The sequence below is a fragment of the Falco cherrug genome, chromosome 3 (genome assembly GCF_023634085.1).
Source record: "Falco cherrug isolate bFalChe1 chromosome 3, bFalChe1.pri, whole genome shotgun sequence".
Lineage (NCBI taxonomy): Eukaryota > Metazoa > Chordata > Aves > Falconiformes > Falconidae > Falco > Falco cherrug.
The window spans coordinates 116361587-116381215 of NC_073699.1; the positions used below are offsets into that span (position 1 = coordinate 116361587).

Genomic DNA, 19629 nt, shown 5'->3' on the forward strand with positions numbered 1-19629 from the left:
TCCAGGCTGTGCCAGTCCCCGAAGTGGGGACAGCATCGGCATTGAGCAACTGGTTTGCTGCTGGCTGAGCTCACACAACTGCAAAACTATACTGAGAATGCAAAAATACCCCCCCAAAAATTTTCTCCTGCAAAAGCATAAGCCCATGCTCAGCACCTGGTTGAAAGGAAACTGAGGCAGCGCCCGCAGCGGTGCTCTGGGCTATGCCACAATTGCAATTAACTCCAGGGCAATTAGTGCTCCTCATCTGGGGTGGTGGGCAGGAGTCATGCTGGGGAGGGGGCTGGTCCCAGGCTTATCTGTCACATGGCTGATCTGCAGCTGGATCTAAACTGGGGGGGGGGCTCCCCGGAGCGGGGAGGGGGGTACTGGGTGCCCTTAGGGGAGACGGAGCGATGTTCCATCCTCCCCCAGCCTCGGGGGCTGCATCCGTGCCCCGGTGTCTGGGTCCTGGGGGGTGCCCACGGGGGTCACAGAGCACTCCCCCCCCCCACCAGCAGCCCCCCAGGGGCCGTGTGGGGCAAGCGGCCGCAGGCGCTTTGCAGCCGGCCTGGCCCCCTCCCTCCCTCGGCCGGGCTTTGCACACGAGTCCCCGCCACTTCACACGGGCCAAGGCCACCGGCCGCCACCAGCGCGGCCACGCGCCACCGGGGGCCACACGCCACCGGGGGCCACACGCCGGGGTCACCCAGCCTGGCCCCCCGCCCCGCAGGACGATGGCAGCCGGCGAGGAGAAACGGCACCTGCTGAGCGAGGGCGCCGGCGGGTAGGGGGGTGCCCAGGGGGGCTGGGGGTGCGGCGCCCCCTCTTCCCCGTGGGGCTCCCAGGTGGGGTGTGTGGCTGGGGCTGGGGCTGGGGGGGAGCACTGGGATCCAACCCACCCTCCGAACCCCCCCCGAGCCCCCCGCTCCAGCCCCCCTTCTCGCCGGCAGGTCCCGCCCGGGGGCTGCGCAGAGGAGCGGGCCCAGCCCGGGGCAGGGGCAGGGGCAGGGGGCTGCCCTGGAGCTGGGGGCACGGCGCGGCCGGCACTGCCACGCACAGGGGGTCACCGGCCACCCCGGCCAGCAGCAGCGGGCACGCAGGAAGCTCTACCTGGCCGCCGGCATCTGCCTCGTCTTCATGGTGGGGGAAGCTGTGGGTGAGTGGGGGGTGCAGGGTCCGGCTGGGGGGGTCCCTATGGGGTACCCCCAGGGGGTGCCTGCAGCCCCTCTTGCCCTGATTCCCCGCCACGGGCGCAGGCAGGGTGGGAGCAGGGCTCCCTGTTGCTTTTTGGTGGGTCAAAGCACCCAGTGGAGCCCACACTGTGGCACGGGGTGACCTGGTTTGGGCCCCCCCGTGCCCCCCCGACGTCCCCGCTGTCCCCGCTCCGCAGGCGGGTACCTGGCACACAGCCTGGCCATCCTGACGGACGCAGCCCACCTCCTGACGGACTTCGCCAGCATCATGATCAGCCTCTCTGCGCTTTGGGTGTCCTCACGCCCCCCCACCAAAACCATGAACTTTGGCTGGCACCGGGCAGGTAACGGGGCAGCACCCCCAGGGTGGCTGTTCTGCGCCTGGAGACCTCAGGGAGCACCCAGAGCACCCCAGGGTGCCCTCCCCGTGGGGACTGGCTGACTCAGGGAGCCCTGGGGGGCATGGGGACCCCCAGCACCACGTGCATGGGCAGGAGAGGGCAGAGGCACCACTGTCCCCATGCAGGGAGCAACCCCAGGGATGGGTGCTGAGTGCCCACCCCGTGCTCCAGTGCTGCTGGAGGGACTGGGAGTGTGGTCAGGCTTGGCAGGGCAGCGAAGCAGCAATGTGGGACTGGGGGGGCTCTCCACAGAGATCTTGGGCGCCCTGCTCTCCGTGCTCTCCATCTGGGTGGTGACAGGCGTCCTGGTCTACCTGGCGGCCCAGCGCTTGCTCTTGGCCGACTACGACATCGAGGGCAGCGTCATGCTCATCACCTCTGCCTGCGCCGTGGCCGTCAACATCGTGTACGTACAGGCGGCTCTCGCCCTCCCTGGTGTCCCCCACCCCATGCCTGGTGGCCCCAGGGCTGTCACCACTGCCCTGCTCGCAGGATGGGGGTGGCTCTGCACCAGACGGGGCACGGGCACAGCCATGGGGCAGCTGGCGAGCAGCCCAACCCCAGCGTCCGTGCCGCCTTTGTCCACATCGTGGGGGACCTGCTGCAGAGTGTCGGTGTCCTCATCGCATCCTACATCATCTTCTTTAAGGTCTGGGTGTTAGTGGGGGCAAAGGGGATGCTGGGGACATGGGGACAGTGGCTTCAGCCAGCCCTGGCCAGGCACAGGGGTGAGATGGAAGGGATCGTGTCCCCTCCCTGCTGGTGCCAACGGGAATTTGGGGTGCCAAAGGGGCCTCACCCTCTCCCACCCCCTTCAGCCCGAGTACAAGTATGTGGATCCCATCTGCACCTTCCTCTTCTCTGCACTGGTGCTGGGGACGACACTGACCATCCTCCGTGACGTCCTCCTCGTCCTCATGGAGGGTAGGGACCCGCTGGGGGGTGGGTCTGTGCCATGGTGCCACCCATAGGTGCTGCAGCCCCTGTCCTTCCAGCACCCACAGCTCTCCCTCCCCAGGCACCCCCAAAGGGATGGACTTCAACGCTGTGCAGGAGACGCTGCTGGCGGTGGCGGGTGTGGAGGCCGTGCACAGCCTCCACATCTGGGCGCTGACAGCAGCGCAGCCACTGCTCTCAGTGCACATCGCCATCAGTGAGTGTCGGGGACGCAGTGGAAGGGGAGGGGGATTTGGGGTCCACCTGCACCCCGACATGCACTCCCTCGCCCCTTGCAGATGCGGGTGCCAGTGCACAGGAGGTGCTGGAGGAGGCCAGCTCCCGGCTGCAGGGCACCTTCCGCTTCCACACCACCACCATCCAGGTGGAGAGCTACTCCGAGGAGATGCGGGACTGCCGGGAGTGCCAGCCCCCCCGCGACTGAGCCCCCCCGGCAGCCCCCTCGTGTCCTGGGGGGGACTTTTTATGAATGGAAAATAAAGTAGAGCACAGGGTGTGTGCAGGGAGGGTTGTTAGGTCCGGCGGCGCCGGGGTGTTATCTCAGGTGCCTGATAGAAGCAAAGGCAGCAAGGATGGACCCACGGCTGTGGGAGCCGGAGCAGAGCAGCCGTTGGAGGCTAGCAGCCCTAATTTTCCCTATTTCTATTCAGCTGGGGGGGAAAGCAGCTGAAAAAACCCTTTTCCCTTCTTCGGGGAGCACTGTACGGCAGTGGGGTGCTGGGGTGCCCGGGGGCTGAGGGGGGATCTATCCCAGCATGGGGGAGGGAGGACACACTCGCCCTGCTCTTGCCTCTTATCGCTCCGCTGTTTGTCCTTGGGAAGCCAAAGCGCTCGCCCTCCCCACGGGGCTGAGGCCGGGGGCTGCGCGCACGGCTGGGTGCTGGACGGTGGATTCCCAGGGTGGCTGGGCAGCCGCCGATGACAGAAATGGCAGAAACACCAGCACACCAAAATCCCGGTGTGCTGCCGGTGCTCCCTGCCCGGCACATCCCGCTGCCCCACGTCCCACAGCCACCGGCCGGACTCTGCCTCTCCACCCACCTTTATTGCACTGGTAAAACCCAATAACGAGTAAAACCCCGTCAGCAGCGACCGCCTGCGCCGGGAGGGCTCCGTGCACCCGGAACGGGGCACCCCCACCCCGATCCCCCGCAGCTCTCAGGGTTTCTCCAAGCGTGGGTATTTCTTGCGCAGGATGGAGACCTGGTCCTTGAAGAGGACAGGGTCCAGGCGCAGCTGGGAGGACACCAGGGGCATGTAGCCGAACCAGTCCACCAACTGGTTGAGGCAATCCTGCCGCTGGGAGAAACGCCGGCCGCCGGCCGCCCCCGCCGTGCCCTTCACCTTGGCAGAAGGAAAGCGCAGGGGGGTGAGGGGCTCCACTCCCCAGCCAGGGGTCCACCCACATCCCCATCCTTGCACCCTACCTGCTGGGGCACATTCTCCTTGTGCTGCTTGCGCTGGGTGACCTTGATGGGTGGCAGCTTGGTGACAGCAGCCACGAGGACGTTCATCAGGATGTCCTCGCAGGCGGCCAGCCCGTCCACCAGCTCCCTCAACCCCACCGGCAGATACTCCGTGAAGAGGCTGTGATAATACCTGGGGGGGGAGGGTGGGGGGGGCCAGGATGCAGCCAAGTCCCCCACCCCACCGGCCCTTTTGCCACCAGGTACCTGTGGTAGAAGGCGGCAGCGGTGAGGACGATGGAGAGCTCGTTGGTCCACTTGGACGTGTAGCCCCAGCGCCTCTGCTCGGGGTCCCAGAAGTGGCTCTGCGTGGGGAAGCCCACGATGCGCTCGGGGAAGCTGCGCCACACCCCAAAGGCAAAATCCACCTGGCATGGGACAGGGGACAGTGTCACCCGTCTGCAGGGACCCACGGGAGGGGGCCCACTGCCACCTCTGCCTTCCCCTGGAGGTGTGCTTGTGGGGACATGGGGACAGCGGGCACCGCTCCCTGCCAGCCCTGGGGTGACCGCTGAGCACCAACGGGGCTGGGGACTATGGCACCCATGGCCTCACCTCGCTGGTCGAGAGGCTGGTGTGCTCGTCCAGGCTCAGCACGGCGTCCGTCCCAATGGCTGCGTAGGGGAGGAAGCGGTCGCTGAGCTACAGGGGGGGAAAACCAGGTTGAGATGTGCCATGGGGTGGGTTTCCCGGCTCCCTGCCCCGTGTCCCAGCTCCCTGTCTGTGCCCCAGCTCCCTGCCCCGTGTCCCAGCTCCCTGCCCCATGTCCCAACTCCGTGTCCCAGCTCCCTGCCCCGTGTCCCAACTCCGTGTCCCAGCTCCCTGTCCCATGTCCCAGCTCCCTGTCCTATGTCCCACCTTCCTGCTCCATGTCCCAGCTCCCTGCCCCGTGTCCCAGCTCCCTGCCCCGTGTCCCAACTCCGTGTCCCAGCTCCCTGCCCCGTGTCCCAGCTCCCTGCCCCGTGACCCACCTTCCTGCCCCATGTCCCAGCTCCCTGTCCCATGTCCCAGCTCCCTGCCCCGTGTCCCAGCTCCCTGTCCCATGTCCCAGCTCCCTGTTTGCATCCTGGCTCCTCTCACCTTCCTGCTGCCCTGGATGATGGTCAGAGGCACGGTGGTCTGGGGCCATTTCCCACTCGGCGGTGGTGGCTTCTCGCAGCTCCACAGCACCAGGATCTGCCGGGGGGAGCACTGGCGTGTCCAGGGGTGTTTGGCCGGGCTGACCCATCGGGGTGCGTTGGTGCATCGGTGTTTGCAGGGCGGCCGTGGCTGAGCCCCCCCGGTCCCACAGCGGGACCTGCTCCAGCCAGCTCACCCCACCCCACAACCATCCCTTGGCTGTTTGGACCAGAATAAAGCCACAGGTGGTCCCACCTCCACCCTAGTGGGCTGGAGACAGCTCTGTCACCCAAGGGTGACAACATCAGCCACCCACTCCCACCCCTAAACTCACCCGCGCCCTTCCCAGCCCATGGGACCCTGCCCCAGCCCTCCCACCACACTCGCAGGAGCTGCACCGAGCGGCGCAGGGCTCAGCACCCCCCACCTGGGCGCAATACTGGGAGCCGGAGACGGCTTGGATGAGCCTGAGGATGGGCTGGGAGAGGGAGCCCACTGGCGAGACAGCCCGGATGAAAGCTGTGAACTTCCCAGAGGGGCTGGAACCTGCCAGAAGAGGGGGAGAGAATAGGCGTTGTGGCATGCACCGAGTCTGTGGTGCCCAGCCGGGGCAGGGGGTCCTACCCTGCTGCAGGTAGTAGAAGGGAAAGTCCCCGGGGTGGGTGGAGAAGTCAGGCAGGGCCAGGAGCCCCCCCGGCAGCGTGTTCCAGAGGAAGCGGGAGCGGGAACGGTGCGGGAGCAGCCGGTCCTTGATGATCTGCCAGAGGCCAGAGTGATGCTTGCAGCATGCAGGTTGTGACCCCAGGAGCGGGGGGGCGGGGGGGAGAAGGTGGGGGGGGGGGCTCACCTCCAGCGTGGTGTGCACGATCTTGTCGACAGAGGAGAAGTATGCATCCCACAGGAACTGCGTCTGCTGCTGGAAAGCCAGCACGCGCTCCGGGTGGATGCAGCGGACGGTGGAGGGGATCTGTGCCAGCGGAGGGGGAGATGGTCTCTCACCTTGGCCCGCCCCACCCCCCCCCAGCAGGGCTGTCTCCCCTCCACCACCTCCATGCCATCCCAATGGACACCCCCTGGCCAAGGATGCTGTGCCACCACCCTGCTACGGCTCTGCCACCTCCTCTCTCTGGAGCAGGATCTGGCCCAGGACCTCCAAAGGTTTTGGGTCTGGGGAGATGCTCAGCACTCCCCCCCCCCCCGCCCCGAGATGAACGATACCCAGGGCTGTGGCTGGGATGGGACCCCCAGCTCCAGGCTGGATGAGACCCTCTTGCATCCACCCGCGGGAGGGCTGCTGGGCTCAGCTGTGGTGGTTTCACCCCCAAGCTTGGCTGGGGGCTCCACCACCACCAGTATTGGCACTCGGGGGGTCCCTCGTGTCCAGCATGGGCAGGATCCGGCCACTGTACCTGCAGCAGCAGCTTCTCGCTGCCCACGACGGCTGCTTTGCTCCAGTCGATGGCCTCGGCGAAGGGCAGCTCCCAGCCATCACTCAGCAGCACGGGGATGCAGGCAGCCTGTGGCAGGACCCCACAAGGGCTGGGACAGATCCTCCAGCCCCCGGGAGAGGGGTCCCTTGTGTCCCACCCCCACCCTGTACCTGCAGTGCCTCCAGGAAGCGGAAGGAGCCCAAGCGCCTGCCCCGGGGCACGATGCAGAAGGTGGAGTTGTGCAGCAGCTCCTGGTAGTCGAACCTGGGATGGGAGATGGGGTGGGGGTCAGGCATGGCCCCCCCTGACCTGTGAGCATCCCGAGTGGTCTCACTGGCATCTGGCAAGGCTGAGCATCCCTCCTGGGGAGTGTGGGACCAGCCCAGGGCAGCGTTAGGATTGATCGGGGCTGATTTGGGCTCTGAACAGCCCTGGCTCGGTGGGGCCGGTGGAGCAGAGATGCTCACGAGTGATGCATCATGAGTAATGGGGGCATGCACCCAGGCATCGCTTAAAGAGGGGGGGGTCAGGATGAGACCCCCAGTGCCCTTCAAAGGCACTACCCTGCTCCCTCCACCTGCCCGTAATGAAACCCCAGGCAAAGCCAGCACCCAAACCCCCAAGCCCGAAACTGCAGCAACTCCTCTGCCAAGCCCAGGCTTGCTGGGCAGGACCAGCCCTGCCTGCCCTGGCAGCGCTCCGGCAGGGGCAGAGGGCTGGCTGCTGGCAGGGGTGCAGGCAGCGTGCCCCCCCCCCGCCCCAGTCTCACGCCGTGGGGCTATGAAAGCCCCTTCTGTGCGGTCAGTGGGGAGTGGCACGGCGGCTGCCGGGTCCCTGTGACCACGCCGGAAAATCCAATATTGACTTTAGGTCGGGACAGACCCCGTCTGTTCCTGCCCGCGGGGAGGGAGGGATGGGGCAGCCGGGTCCTGGATGGGCTGGGGGGGATGTGCGTGGTCCAGCTGGGGGGGCCATGAGGCCAAAGGGATTGCCTGAAATGTGCTGGTCCCCAGGGGGAAGGGTGTCCCTGTGGTGGGGGCATGGGGCTGATGCCAGCCTGGGGGTTGAGGACGTGTCCCTTCCATGGGTGCTGGAGCACCCTGGAGCATCCTGGCACCCCGGGATGTGGGAAACCAGCCGCAATGGCAAGGCACAAAGTTTTACGATCAAAACCCACCTCTGGATGAACCACCCCAATGTCTCCAATGGATGCCGAAAACCCCATTAGCACACCCTGCCTCGTTAACACCCCAGCTCCTAGCCAAGCGACCTGCCAGAGGGGCGAGCACGGTTCAACAGGGCCCAGACCCCCCACCCCAAGAAACTGCAGCAGCAGCAGCCACATCCCCAGGGCCAGACACTGCCAGCGCTCACCCTCGGGGCTCCTTGGGGACCCCAAACCCGGCTGTGACCCTCAGCACCTCCACAGGGCCATTCCCAGTGCCAGGGCTGGGCGGGCAGCAGGATGCGTCCCGGGGGGCAGAGCGGCCGTGGGCAGGCTTCCCCTCGCAGGCAGCCGTCGTGGGGAAGCTGGCGCCGGCTGGGCTGCGGGGCCAAAACCTCCCGATGGAAATACTTTGCTCCTGACGCGCTGCGGTTTCCGAGTAATCACACCGTCAGGGCTTCCTTGTTTTGTTAGGAGCTGGGACGGGCGCCCACCGTGCTCCCTCCGTCCGGCCCCTCCATGGATCTGGCCAGGCACGGTGCCGCCGGGGGACCCAGCGGCTCCAGAGAACCTTTCCCAACCTGCCTGGGTTGCTGTCAACCCGGGGTAGCCCACGGTGCTGCTACAAGCCGCCCTTTATCCGGGCACAGAACAGGTTTGTTGTGAGGAGCAGGATGGAACCCCCAGCAAAACCTTCCTCTGCTGCGCTGAGCAAACGGGGACGTCCCCAGTGCCCCAGGTGAAGGGGACAGCTGGGGTCTCGCTTTGCCAACCCTGGTTGTCACCTCCCCACTGTCCTGCATCCATTGTCTCAGATGTCCTGTGTCTGGGGACATCTTTTCCCGGCACAGGGAAAATAAATCTCCGACGTGAGGTCAGGCAGAGCTCGCCCAGCGTGATGGAGACATGGATGGCTTTTTGCCTGGGTGTCCCGTGGGGACAAGCAGGATGGCAGAAGCCGGGGGTCACGCAGGAGCACAGTGCCCTGTGCCACGTGCTCCCCATCTCTCTGCTGCCCCAGGCCATCCCAGGCGAGGTGTAAATCTCCCCGTACTTGCAAACGGCATTAGGGGATTACCTGGGCCTGGCAGGAGGGGGGTTTCCCATCCCACTACCCATTGCCATGGCACAGCGCAGACCTGGGCCCCCCTGTCCCACCAGCCTACAGCATCTCGCACCATCCTGCGATGCTCCGTCCCCAAAAAGGCTCTGCTGCAGGGGCTGACCCTGCTGGGCTGGTGACAGCCACCAGACAGGGCCACGTGGTGCCGGAGCCACCCCAAAGCCCTGGCTAATCCCGGTGCCCACAGCACCCCGGCTCCGCTTTTACCTCCCAGCACCTCCTAAGATGCTTTGAGGATCATGCCCAGCGTGGCCTCTCCCCATCTGCTCTCCGGCTGGGTGGCTGCAGAATGTCCCCAGGCAATGGGACGGGGACCTGCCCATCACCAGCAGGACGGAGGTCTGTGCTGACCTGCCCTGGAGCAGGCAGCTGGTGACAGGTCCCAGGTGACAGGGTGGGGAGGTGAGGAGCTGGTGTGTGCCCCACAGCACAGAGCCTCCACCCTCACAGAGCTTCGGTCCCCCAATTTTTCCGCCAAGGTGCATCACATGCCGTTGCCACCATCCCCATTTGCAAGGGGGGACACAGGACAGGGGCACCTCCATCCCACCATGTCCACATCAGCTCAGAGCTGTCCGTGCTGGGATGCCCAAGGACCCACCAGTTTTGTGGGATTTTTAGTGGAGCCAGTGAGGGGGGGGGTGTTTCGGGCTCATCTCCAAGAGAAACATTTATCTTAGGGGAGGGCAGGAGGGGGGGAGAAGAAAAGCATCATTCATCAGTGTTAGGGAAAAGGGAAATCGTATTAGAGGCGGCCGCGGTGATTGCAGATACGAGCCGCTCTCGCCAGATTACTTGAACTTTAATACGAAAGCCCTGAACAATCAGCGCCTCGCTCCCCACTATGGAAACCAAAACCTACTTTGGGAAGAGCCCAAAACTTCCCTCTCTCCCCACGCCTGGAGTTCCAGCTGCCACAGATGGGCACGGCTGCACCCTGCAGAGGGGCAGGAACATTTGTGGGGTGTCCCCCCCACCATAGACCCCCTTTCCCACCTCATCTCCGACTCACTTTTCGTAGTCGACATTATCCTTGTCGCAACGGGTGTCCTTGTGCTTCTCCCAGTCCTTGCCGTGCTTGCAGGTAGTGAGTGAGATGATGTCCTTCCCGTTGTGGATGTGGTGCAGCGCGTTCCTGGTGCCGGAGCCGATGCCGGTCAGGTACCGCTTCCCCTTGAACACCAACAAGTATTTCTTTTTTGGGGGGATCGAGTGCTGGTACAACCACCCCCTCTCCCCGCCGCGCTGCGGGTGGTCCTTGGAGAAGAGAGGGATGGAGATGTCGAAGCCAGGCCTGAAGCTGTCGGTGTAGAAGCTGGCTTTGGCCAGGATGGCCTGGCCAATGTCGAAGCCCAGGTCCTCGGTGTAGTTGGGCCAAGTGCCCGAGTAGAGGTTGAAGATGAGATGGTTACGGCCACCGTTCCAGAGCGGGAAGCCGCGGATTTTCTCATCAACGTTCCAGACATACTGACCCGAGAGATGGTCGCGGTCCAGTGTGTCGATGCTGAGGATGAAGAGGCAGGCTTCCTCGGGGTTGGGGGTGTAGTAGCGGGAACGCTCAAGGGAGGCGAGGATTTTGCTGTAACTCTCTGAGAGGGGCTGGTCCCTCTCCCGAGGGTAGGTGAAGACTTTGAAGCCGTGCTTCTCGCACCTGGAGAAGTCGAAGCAGGTTTCCATCCGACATCTGCTGTTCTTGTAGACGCTCAGCTGTGCCGCCCGCCGCTCCCGGGGTGATGGCAGTGAGGGGTCCTCATTGCCCTGGAGCTCCCTGGGGTCCGCAAAGCTGGTGAGAAGGGACCGATCCGTCCAGTGTGGCCAGTTCCTCCGGGCTTCGACTTTCCTCCCAGAAAAGAAAGGGAAACGGCGTAGCTGGTCTCCTCCAAAGAAGAAAAGCAGGAGCCAAGAGGCAAGGAAAGTCAGGAAAATGTATTTCTTCCTGGTCTGCATAGGGTCATGCACGGCCCCGGCTCCTCATCGGGCTCCGACAGGCGCCAGAGTCCGGTGGAAAGGCCGATGTCCCGGTGGGTCCCCGAGCAGGCGGTGGGATGGTGGGATGGCTCCCGGCCCCCAGGTGCTCCTGCAGCCCCCGCAGCCTGCAGGAGGGCGATGGACCCCCGGTCCCCCCGCGGCCCCGCCGAGCGGTGTGGGGCAGAGCTCGGGACCACCTTTACTGCGTCGGGTCCCCGGGCTGCGACAATGACATTCCCATCGCCGCTTGGCCCAGCTTCAAATCCCTGGGGAAGGGGAGAGGTCGCGCCGTCGCCATCCGCTGCCACCGCCAACAGTGTCACCGCAAGGTCCCCCCAGCGGGGGACCCCCCTTCCCAAAATAACACCCTCCCCGCGGAGCGCCCACCCGCTCCCTCCGCCCGTTACCTGCGGGGACACGCAGCGCCGGGGGGGGTCGGGCCCCGCTGTCCCACGCCGCGGGTCCCCGCCGGCCGCATCCCCGGGCCGGGCCGGTCTCCCCCCGCTCCAGCTGCGCCGCCTCGCCCGGCTCCGCGCAGCCCCGGGCCCGGGGGGCTCGCCTGCCCCGGGGGTGCCTGCGGGGGGGGGGTCCCGTGTCACCTTGTCCGTCTGGCCCTGCCGCGGGCTGCCTGTCCCCGTGTCCCCCGTCTGGCTGTGCCCCCCGTGCCTGCCTGTCCGCCTGCCCCGTGTCAGGCTGCCGGTGTCCCCCCCCGCCCCGGGGCGGGCTGACTCCCGGCCGGCTGGCTGCCCCCGCCGGGGCTGGCTGTCCCCTTGTCCCCTTCCCTCTGCCCTGGTCAGTGCCCGGCCCCGCTGCCGGGCTGGTTCCCGTGCTCCATCACCCCCCCGTGCCCCCCCGCTCCGTGCCCCCCCGCTCCGCGCTCCTCCGCTCCGTGCCCCCCTGCTTCGTGCTCCTCCGCTCCGCGCTCCTCCGCTCCGTGCCCCCCCGCTCCGTGCCCCCCCGCTCCGTGCTCCCCCCGTTTCCACCGCTCCGTGCCCACCCCGTTCCGTGCCCCCCTCCGTGCCCCACCTCCGTGCTCCCCCCGTTCTCCCTGCTCCGTGCTCCCCCTCCGCGACTCCTCCGTTCCGTTCCCCTCCGTTCCGTTCCCCCCCGTTCCGTGCCCCCCCGTTCCGTTCCTCCCCGTTCCGTGCCTCCCCCCTCGGTGCCCCCCCCCCCCCCGTGCCCCCCCCATCTGTTACACCGTGTCCTATTCCCACCGTCACAACATTCGCTCTTAGCCACGCCCACCTGCCTCCCATTGGTCCTTCGCTCACCTGTGGGCGGGGCCCATGCCGGCCAGTGGGCGGGACCTGAGGAGCCCCCTTCTGCGGAGCCTTCCCATTGGCTGTACCCCGCCGGCCGCAGGGCGCCCACGTGGGACGGGGGATCCCCGCACACCGCGGGGGTGCCCGGAGGTGCCCGGGGCTCCGCAGGGTCCCTGCGCCGCCCGCCCGCTGTGGGACCCCACGCGAGGGACGTCCCACGTCCCGTGTCCCCCCTCGCGTCCCCGCTTGCAGAGGGGGGCCGGTGCCGAGCCCCGATGGGAGCAGCGTGCCCCGGTGGGCTCAGCCCTCGAGTGCCTTCAGGCCCCCAGCCCTTCTGTGCCCCGGAGTCCCCCGGGGAGCCCCCAAAGGGCAGCAATGGGGTCACGGTGGGGTAGCGACGGGGAGCAGGGACTGAAACACAGCTGGGGCCACGTCCACTAGTGGCACCCCTGGGCTCCTATGGCACCTCCAGGCTCCGATGTCACTCCCACGCTCCAGCGACACCCAGGTTCCGATGCCACCCCCGGGCTCCTGCGACCCCGGGGTCCCAGCACGGGGTAGGAGGGGTAGGAGGCACAAGCCCCCCCCCCCCCCCAGCCCAACATCTCTTGCCCAAGTCAAAGCCAGCTCCCAACGTGGCCGTGCCCTGGAGCCCGGACCATGGCACAAAGCCAGCTGTGGACGGTGAGGCAGAGGTGGGGGTCCCAGCCTGGCCTGACCCCCCCAGATCAGCCATCCACAGCGCACAGCTCCGAGAACACTTGCTGGGATGGCTGGAACAGGAGCTGTGGGCAGAGACAATCCCTTTAAAGAAAGCAACATGGTCAGCAGCAAAGCCCCCAGTGACACCCACGCAACTGGAACCCCAGTGGTTCACCTGCAGGACCCCCACACCCCCGTCCTGCAGGGCTCCATCGGAGATGAGAGCAGGATCCCCGCCCCCCCCATCAAGTCTCGATGTCTTGAGCAGCCCCCACCATGACCAGCCAGGACCCTCTGCTGGGGTGATACGGGGGCGTGCTGGGGGTGCTGAGCCCCAGCGTGGGGAGCCAGGCGTGGGCTGGATTGGGCAGCGAGGGCAGGTCGGGGCTCGACTCTCCCACCCTGCGCTGGCATCCCCGGCCACGCCAGCCGCCCTCCGCCCTGCCCCGCCGGCCGGGCAAGCCGGGACGGGTGCTGGATCCCACCCATGGGTGTAACAACCCGGCCGGCCTCAGCCTGCAGGTGGCCCGGCCTCTGGGCAGGATTCTGCTCCGTATGGAACAGGGTGCCAGGAGCCTCAGCCCAGCACCCCAGGGTGGCTGTACTGGTGGCTGTGGGCTGGGGTCCCCTCCCCCTGCCCTGCCAGCCGAGTGGGACCCAGGGGACACACACAGTGACAGCCCTAGGGGCTGTGCCTTAGTTTCCCCATGCAGGCAGGGGACGGTGCTGGGCAGCCCGGCAAGGGGCTGTGTGCGTGCCAGCTTGGTAGCGATGGTTTTTACCAAATCTTGGGATATTTATTTGCCAGGCCCGGCCAGCTCAGCCCCGGGAGGGAGTTAATCCCCCCGACACAGAGGGGATTACTGCGGCCCTGGGCTGCCTTAGCTGCGGAAAGCGGATTAGCCAAAGGACAGGGAACGTGGGGGTGGGCAGTGGGAGCCCCAGGCACCCCCTGGGTTCTGGGGGGGGACACCCATGGGGACAGTCTCCAGCCCTGGGGAGCAGGAACCCGGCTGGGGTGCAGACAGGGACAGGGCAGCCCCAGGGTCAAGGTGCTGCCCATGGGCACAGCCCCCCACAGCCCCCCACGGAGGGGCCGCGGCTGCGATGGGGGGTCTGGGGTTGCAACCCGCACTGGGGGCGCTGGGAGCTGTGGTTTTGTGCTGGTGGGACTGGGAGCTGCGTCTTGGCTTGGTGGCACTGGGAGCTGTGGTTTTGCACTGGGAGCACTGGGAGCTGTGGTTTTGCACCGGGTACTACTGGGAACTGTAGTCCACGTGCACGGGGGGTACTGGGAGCTGTAGTGCAGGGCGCACTGGTGCGTGCTGGGAGCTGTGACCCTGTTGCACTGGTGAGTGCGGGGAGGGGGGGGGAACGACACAGGGGACGGATATGGCTGGGAAGGGAGGGAATGGGGGATACTGGGGTGGGGGTGCTGGGAGCTGGGGTGCACAGAGGGAAACTGGGAGCTGTAGGAGCCCTGGGAGCTTGGGAGGGGCACTGGGAGCTGCAGGGGGAGCTGGGGTTGCGGGGCACTGGGAGCTCATTGGGGAGCACTGGGAGGGAGCTGCAAGGGTCAGTGAGGGCACTGGGAATTTGGGGGGTACTGGGAGCTGGAGGTGGAGCTGGGGGTCACTGGGAGCTGGGGGAAGCACTGAGAGCTGCGATGGTAACTGGGGGTGCTGGGGGGGGACACAGGGACTAGGGGCTGCGGGAGGGGTGTGGGAGCCGGCCTCCGGGAAGCACTGGGATCTGTAGTTCAGCTGGGGATACTGGGAGGTGTAGTCTGGAGGCCCAGCGCATACTGGGAGGTGTAGTCCCAGCCTAGGGCCATGCTGGGAGTTGTGGTTCCCCGGCCCGGGGCTGCTGGGAGCTGTAGTTCTGCACTGGGGGGTACTGGGCTCCTCAGCGGCTGCCGGGGGTGCCCGGGGCTGGCCGACGCCCCCACCAGCCCCGCACTGACCCCCCATCCACACATCCCGGTGCCGCCCCAGCTCTGCAGCGCCGGCCCGTGCTGCCTCCCCTGCCCTCAGCTCCCCGGGGGCGGGGGGACGGGGGTGGCTGCCCCTCAGCAGGGTGGCCATGGAGCAGGTTCTGCTGAGCCCCACCTGCCCCACTGGGCACTGACCAGCCGTCAGCCCCGTCGTCCCACTGTCAGCGCCCCGCCCCTGTCAGCCCTGCCATCCCACCACCAGCCCCACTGCCCCACCACCAGTCCCCCTGTCCCACCATTAGCCTCCCGGTCCCACCATTAGCCCCACTGTCTCACTGTCCTGCCATCATTCCCCCAGTCCCACCATCAGCTCCATCATCCCGCTGTCAGCTCCACCATCAGCCCCACTGTCCCACCGTCAGCCCCCCAAACCCACTGTCAGCCCCTCTGTCCCAGTCCAGCAGCTCTTGGGAGAGAAACTGTAGGGTTTCATCCCTGAGCATCCCTGCAGGACTGTGCCCGTGGGAATTCTGTGCAGGGGGCATTGGGAACCTCGGTGTGTTGGCTGGTGCAGTGCTGGGGGGATGCTGGGGGTCTGGACCACGGGGAGAGGGCTGGGGGAAGGAGAAGAGCCGAGTCGGGGTCCCCCAGGTGGGGGACAGATGCTGACCCTGTGCATCTGCCTAGGCTGGGCCGTGACGGCATGGGGGGGACGCAGTCGCTGGCGCTGCCCCTGGGGAAGGGGCCTCACCACGTGGGCTGCACGGATGTCATGGTGGGCCAGACACGGCAGGTACGGGACAGGGATGGGGACGGGGACAGAGACAGGCTTCCATGCACTGCAGCCAGCTGGGTCTTGCAAGAACTGAGCTTGCTGAGGACATGGCCACCGCTGCCCCTTGCTGTCCCCATCGCGTCCCCCCTTCCCCTCTCTCCCCCAGGGGCTCTTCCTCCGCCTCTTCTACCCCTGCCTGCCCCGGGCCGGGGCTGAGTGGCCGCTCTGGATCCCGCGCTATGAGTACTGCGGCGGGCTGGCCGACTTTGCCCACCGCAGCCGGCGCTGGTGCGCACCCCTGCTCAGCATCACCATCGGTAAGGGGGTGGCGGGCACCACGTCCCCCATCCTGGGTGCTCCCCCATCCTTAGGGACCCACTCCCTTAGTGGGGTTCAAGGTCACCCAGCCCATCCCCGGCTCGCCGGTGGAAGCTACAGGCAGGGATGGAGCTGAGCGGGGTCCTGCTGCAGCAGCAGCACCCCGCTGCCCGTGTCCCCCCTTCTCCTGGGGGGGGTTCCTCTTCCCTGCAGGCTCCTGCAGAGTGCCAGTGAGCTGGAACGGGCCTCTCAAGCCCTGTAGCAGTGGGTACCCGCTGATCATCTTCTCCCACGGCCTGGGAGCCTTTCGGTAGGATGAGCCCCGAGCAGGGCAGGAGATGCTGAGCCCCTGCTCCAGGCCAGAGCCAGGATGGGGATGCAGGTGTCCCGGCCCCCCCAGCCCCACTCACACCTGCCTTGTGTTGGCAGCACAGTGCTGATGCTGCTGCCCCCCGGCTCCCTTGCAGGACCCTGTACTCCTCGGTCTGCTCAGAGCTGGCATCCTGGGGCTTCGTGGTGGCGGCACTGGAGCACAGGTGGGCACCCGGTCCCCCCACATTTGGCAGCCGTGGCCGGGCTGGCAGGGCATGGTGTCCCAGGGGGCTGCCGGTGCCCCCGTGACGTGGCCGCCTGCCCTTCTGCCACTGCAGGGACCATTCTGCCTCTGCAACATATTTCTGCACGGCAGAAGCTGGGAGAGAGGAGTGGATCCCCTACCAACGGGTACCCCAAGGGCAGAAGGAGTTTTATTTCCGAAACAAGCAGGTACCAGGGTTGGAGGTTGAGGGTGGGCAACCCAGGAGGTGTGAAATCCCTCCTGCAAGCTGAGCCAGCCCCTGTCCCTGGGGTGTTCATCTCCAACCCTTCCCAAGCTTGTACCGCCACGATGCTGGGGCTCAGCTTTCTCCTTGCAAGCTGAGAAAAATCTGTTCAACCTGTTTATCTCTGTGGGGTCCCTCTGCCCAGCTCCAGCTGACCCTGGCAGGAGCTGAGCTGGGCTTTGCTGGATCCCTGGATGCTTAACGTCACCAGCACCCCGGGGAGAAACAGGCTCTTTGCCCAGCCCAGGGCTTCGTGCCGGCTGCTGGGTTTGTTCACACTCTGATTTTTGTCCCTGTGGGATTATCCCAGACAGCTGCTTGCTGGGGAGCGGGAAGGTTTCCTGCTGAGCCAGGTTCCTCCCTGCTTGTTTCTGCCTCGTTTAAAAGAACGTCGCGTCAAGATTTGTTGTAGACAAGCTCTCTAGGAAACATGGTGGTTGGAGGTGCTTTTGGCAGTCTTAAATCACGTCCCAGCCTCTTTTTTTTTGTGTATACTCCGTCTCATGACACGTTGCATGAACAAGGGAGACAGTTTTCCTGTAAAGATGAACCTGTGAGCATGAATGCTGAGGGTGAATGAGAAATAATTTATAAATAGAGGGAAATGGTTGCCAGGTCAGCCTCAGTTACGGCATCTTCTGTGTTAGAGGGAGCAGGGAGGAATGGAGAGACGTTTGTGTCGGAGTTTTTTGTCAATGGAAGGCCTTTAAATGTGTGTGGCCGACAGCATTTGTGGCCTTTGGGGAGCAGGGGACATAGCGCCGACGTGGCTCCAGGTCAGGGCTTCCTCTCCCTGAACCCACCGTTTGGGCTGTTGAGCCGCTCCTGGGTAGAGCCCCCGAGCTGGGTTTCAGGGTGACCTCCAGGTTTGCTCCTGGCAGCTGGGGTGGGATGGGGGGTCCAGGCCCCCCGTGGGTGTTCGCACTGGCGAATGGCTTCAGCAGGCTTGACTGGGGGGCAGCTGGCAAGGAAACCGGGCTCTCCCTCCCCTGCACACCCCACTGCTTCCTCGCCGGAGCAGAGTTCTTTTGCTCATCTCCAGCCGTCTGTGCTATCAGATTAACTGAATTAAAAACAAACAAAAAAAAGAAACCATTCCAATAAATTCATTGCATCCCCACGGGAGCCGCTGCGGTGCAGCCTCTCGCTTGCTTTTACATTTGCTGTAATTCAGGGAAAGCCCCGTCGGGTCTGAGCGCTGCTGTTTTGGAGGGATGAGTGTGGGTGGGCGTCGGGGAGAGGATCTGGCCACAAACTTGTGGGGTGGAGGAGCTGGCTTAACCGGGGAAGGGGCGGCTCTCACTCCCAGGTTCATCAAAGAGCAGAGGAATGTGTGCGAGCGCTCCGGCTTTTCAAGGACATCAGCAGCGGTAAATCTGTCCCAAACATCCTTCACCAGGACTTTGATCTCTCCGTGCTGAAGGTATCTGGGTCTGTCTGTGCTGAAGGACCAGCCGGGGCATCGGTTGGCCGACGGTGGGGGGTGGGGTACCCTTTGCTGGCAGGATCAGTCCTTGTTGTGTGAGACTTTTCCTCCTGGGAGAAGCAGGGTCTGTGCAGAGCCACAGCCTTCCATGTCCTGGCTTCTTGGTGCCTCTCTTCTCCTTTTTCCTTCCACCAGCCATGGAAATGGGACAGAGTGTCCCTTGTAGAGGGCAGAGCAGTGGGGCTTTGCTGATGTTCTTCCCTTGGCTTTTTCTTTCCTAATTAGGACCCTTCTGCAGGGTTTGAGCACAGGCTCCTCAGCCTTCTCCTTTTTGCAGGACAGCGTTGATCTGACCAAAGTCGCTGTCATGGGCCATTCCTTCGGTGGGGTGACAGCAGTGCTGGCCTTGGTGAAAGAGCCCAGTTTCAGGTAAGCTGCAGCAGGGACGAGGAGCCCCAGGAAGCTCCAGGGACCCGTGGCTCATCCCGGTGGGAAGGGAAGCCGTGGCGTGCATCCATCCTGCTGCAGGTGTGCAGTGGCTCTCGACGCCTGGATGTTCCCCCTGGAGAACGTGCTGTACCCGGAGGTGCCCAAGCCCGTGCTCTTCATCAACACTGAGAAGTTCCAGACACCAGAAAGCATTGCCAAAATGAAGAGGCTGAGCTCCAGGAACAGCCAGACGAAGATTATAACCATCCTGTGAGTCAGGGGCTGGGGGTACCCCCCTGCCGGTACCCTCCTGGGAACACCTACCTCCCAGCAGGAGGACCCCTCCCCAGCTCCCACTGAAGCAGATCCCTTCTGTGTCCCAGGGGATCCGTGCACCAGAGCCAGACCGACTTCACCTTTCTCACTGGGAAGCTCAACACCCGCATCTTTGGCGCAAGAGGGACCCTTGACCCCTACAAGGGTCTGGACATCACCAGCCGGGCGGCTCTGGCCTTCCTGCAAAGGCACCTCAGTACGGCGCAGGGTGGAGGGCACGTTGGCTGGGGGTTCGGGAGGGCACCAGAGCTCCCCCACTTGCAGGGGGCTGCGGGGGGGCCGCTGCCTCCGCAGGCTTGGGTTTGGTGCTTCCCATCCCATTGCACAAAGCAAAGGGATCCGGTGGCTGCTCCTCCTCCTTTACACCTGGAGCCGGGCTGATAGTTGCTGTCGTAACCCTGTCACCGTCTCTGCCCCGTGCAGACCTGGAAGAGGAGTTCGATCGATGGGACAACCTCCTCGAAGGCATCGGAGACTCGGTGGTTCCAGAAGCACCATTCTGCCGCTCCAACCTGTAGCCTGCTCCGAGGTGGCTGGCAGGAGCCAGGTACCAGCAAAGTGGCTGCTTCTTGTCCAAAATGAGCCAGCTGGGAGCCAGGAAGGGCAGAAGGATCCATGGGGAGAGCAGGACCTGAGGTCCGTGCTCCCAGGACATCTGGTGGCCGGGGTGCTCAGCGAGCGTGCTGGGAGAGCCCTCCCTGCACAGGCACTGCCCGCAGTGAGGGCTGTGGGGCTAAGGGAATAAAATCCCCGTGGACAAGGACTGAGTTGGCTGTCACTTGGGCCCGAGTTGACACCCCCCTTGCACCCAGCGGGCTGGTGG

General features: G+C 65.3%; 3 protein-coding genes across 6 annotated transcripts; 2 read left to right on the forward strand and 1 right to left on the reverse strand.

Moving 5' to 3' along the window:
* The first annotated feature begins 716 nt into the window (after nt 1-716).
* SLC30A2 (solute carrier family 30 member 2) lies at nt 717-3438 on the forward strand. Its single transcript, XM_055704877.1, has 8 exons — nt 717-766; nt 933-1138; nt 1373-1519; nt 1829-1982; nt 2069-2225; nt 2395-2500; nt 2595-2729; nt 2812-3438. The coding sequence occupies exons 1-8, from the start codon at nt 717-719 to the stop codon at nt 2955-2957; spliced, it is 1101 nt and encodes a 366-aa protein (XP_055560852.1). The 3' UTR covers nt 2958-3438.
* A 121-nt stretch (nt 3439-3559) lies between these two features.
* Nucleotides 3560-12037, reverse strand: EXTL1 (exostosin like glycosyltransferase 1). 4 transcript variants are annotated; one of them, XM_055704252.1, is made up of 13 exons: nt 12019-12037; nt 11212-11378; nt 9849-11070; nt 6719-6812; nt 6528-6635; nt 5966-6085; nt 5743-5875; nt 5546-5664; nt 5080-5175; nt 4555-4641; nt 4207-4367; nt 3961-4132; nt 3560-3877 (listed from the first exon to the last, which is right to left on the reverse strand). In XM_055704252.1, exons 3-13 carry the CDS (start codon nt 10781-10783, stop codon nt 3692-3694), a joined length of 2211 nt encoding a protein of 736 aa, XP_055560227.1. In that variant the 5' UTR covers nt 10784-11070; nt 11212-11378; nt 12019-12037; the 3' UTR covers nt 3560-3691. The 4 variants fall into 4 exon arrangements, with proteins under 4 accessions (XP_055560227.1, XP_055560226.1, XP_055560228.1 ...); XM_055704251.1 differs by lacking the exon at nt 12019-12037 and adding an exon at nt 11831-11903; XM_055704253.1 differs by lacking the exon at nt 12019-12037 and having other exon boundaries at nt 3560-3769; nt 11212-11642.
* Nucleotides 12038-14063: 2026 nt separating this feature from the next.
* Nucleotides 14064-19566, forward strand: PAFAH2 (platelet activating factor acetylhydrolase 2). The gene is made up of 11 exons (XM_005433063.4): nt 14064-14119; nt 15389-15494; nt 15643-15793; nt 16008-16104; nt 16262-16330; nt 16445-16559; nt 17925-18038; nt 18379-18470; nt 18570-18740; nt 18854-19002; nt 19230-19566. Exons 2-11 carry the CDS (start codon nt 15405-15407, stop codon nt 19322-19324), a joined length of 1143 nt encoding a protein of 380 aa, XP_005433120.2. The 5' UTR covers nt 14064-14119; nt 15389-15404; the 3' UTR covers nt 19325-19566.
* Nucleotides 19567-19629: the final 63 nt, after the last annotated feature.

Excerpts from the sequence above, each read along its gene's own strand:
- SLC30A2 (XM_055704877.1), top strand. The coding sequence starts at position 717 with ATGGCAGCCGGCGAGGAGAAACGGCACCTGCTGAGCGAGGGCGCCGGC. Across the intron at positions 767-932 it reads CTGAGCGAGGGCGCCGGCGG|GTCCCGCCCGGGGGCTGCGC; the intron begins GTAGGGGGGTGC and ends TCTCGCCGGCAG. Across the intron at positions 1,139-1,372 it reads CATGGTGGGGGAAGCTGTGG|GCGGGTACCTGGCACACAGC; the intron begins GTGAGTGGGGGG and ends CCCGCTCCGCAG.
- EXTL1 (XM_055704252.1), bottom strand. The coding sequence starts at position 10,783 with ATGCAGACCAGGAAGAAATACATTTTCCTGACTTTCCTTGCCTCTTGG. Across the intron at positions 6,086-6,527 it reads GCGAGAAGCTGCTGCTGCAG|ATCCCCTCCACCGTCCGCTG; the intron begins GTACAGTGGCCG and ends CCGCTGGCACAG. Across the intron at positions 4,642-5,079 it reads TCATCCAGGGCAGCAGGAAG|CTCAGCGACCGCTTCCTCCC; the intron begins GTGAGAGGAGCC and ends CCCCCCCTGTAG.
- PAFAH2 (XM_005433063.4), top strand. The coding sequence starts at position 15,405 with ATGGGGGGGACGCAGTCGCTGGCGCTGCCCCTGGGGAAGGGGCCTCAC. Across the intron at positions 16,560-17,924 it reads TTTATTTCCGAAACAAGCAG|GTTCATCAAAGAGCAGAGGA; the intron begins GTACCAGGGTTG and ends TCTCACTCCCAG. Across the intron at positions 18,471-18,569 it reads GTGAAAGAGCCCAGTTTCAG|GTGTGCAGTGGCTCTCGACG; the intron begins GTAAGCTGCAGC and ends ATCCTGCTGCAG.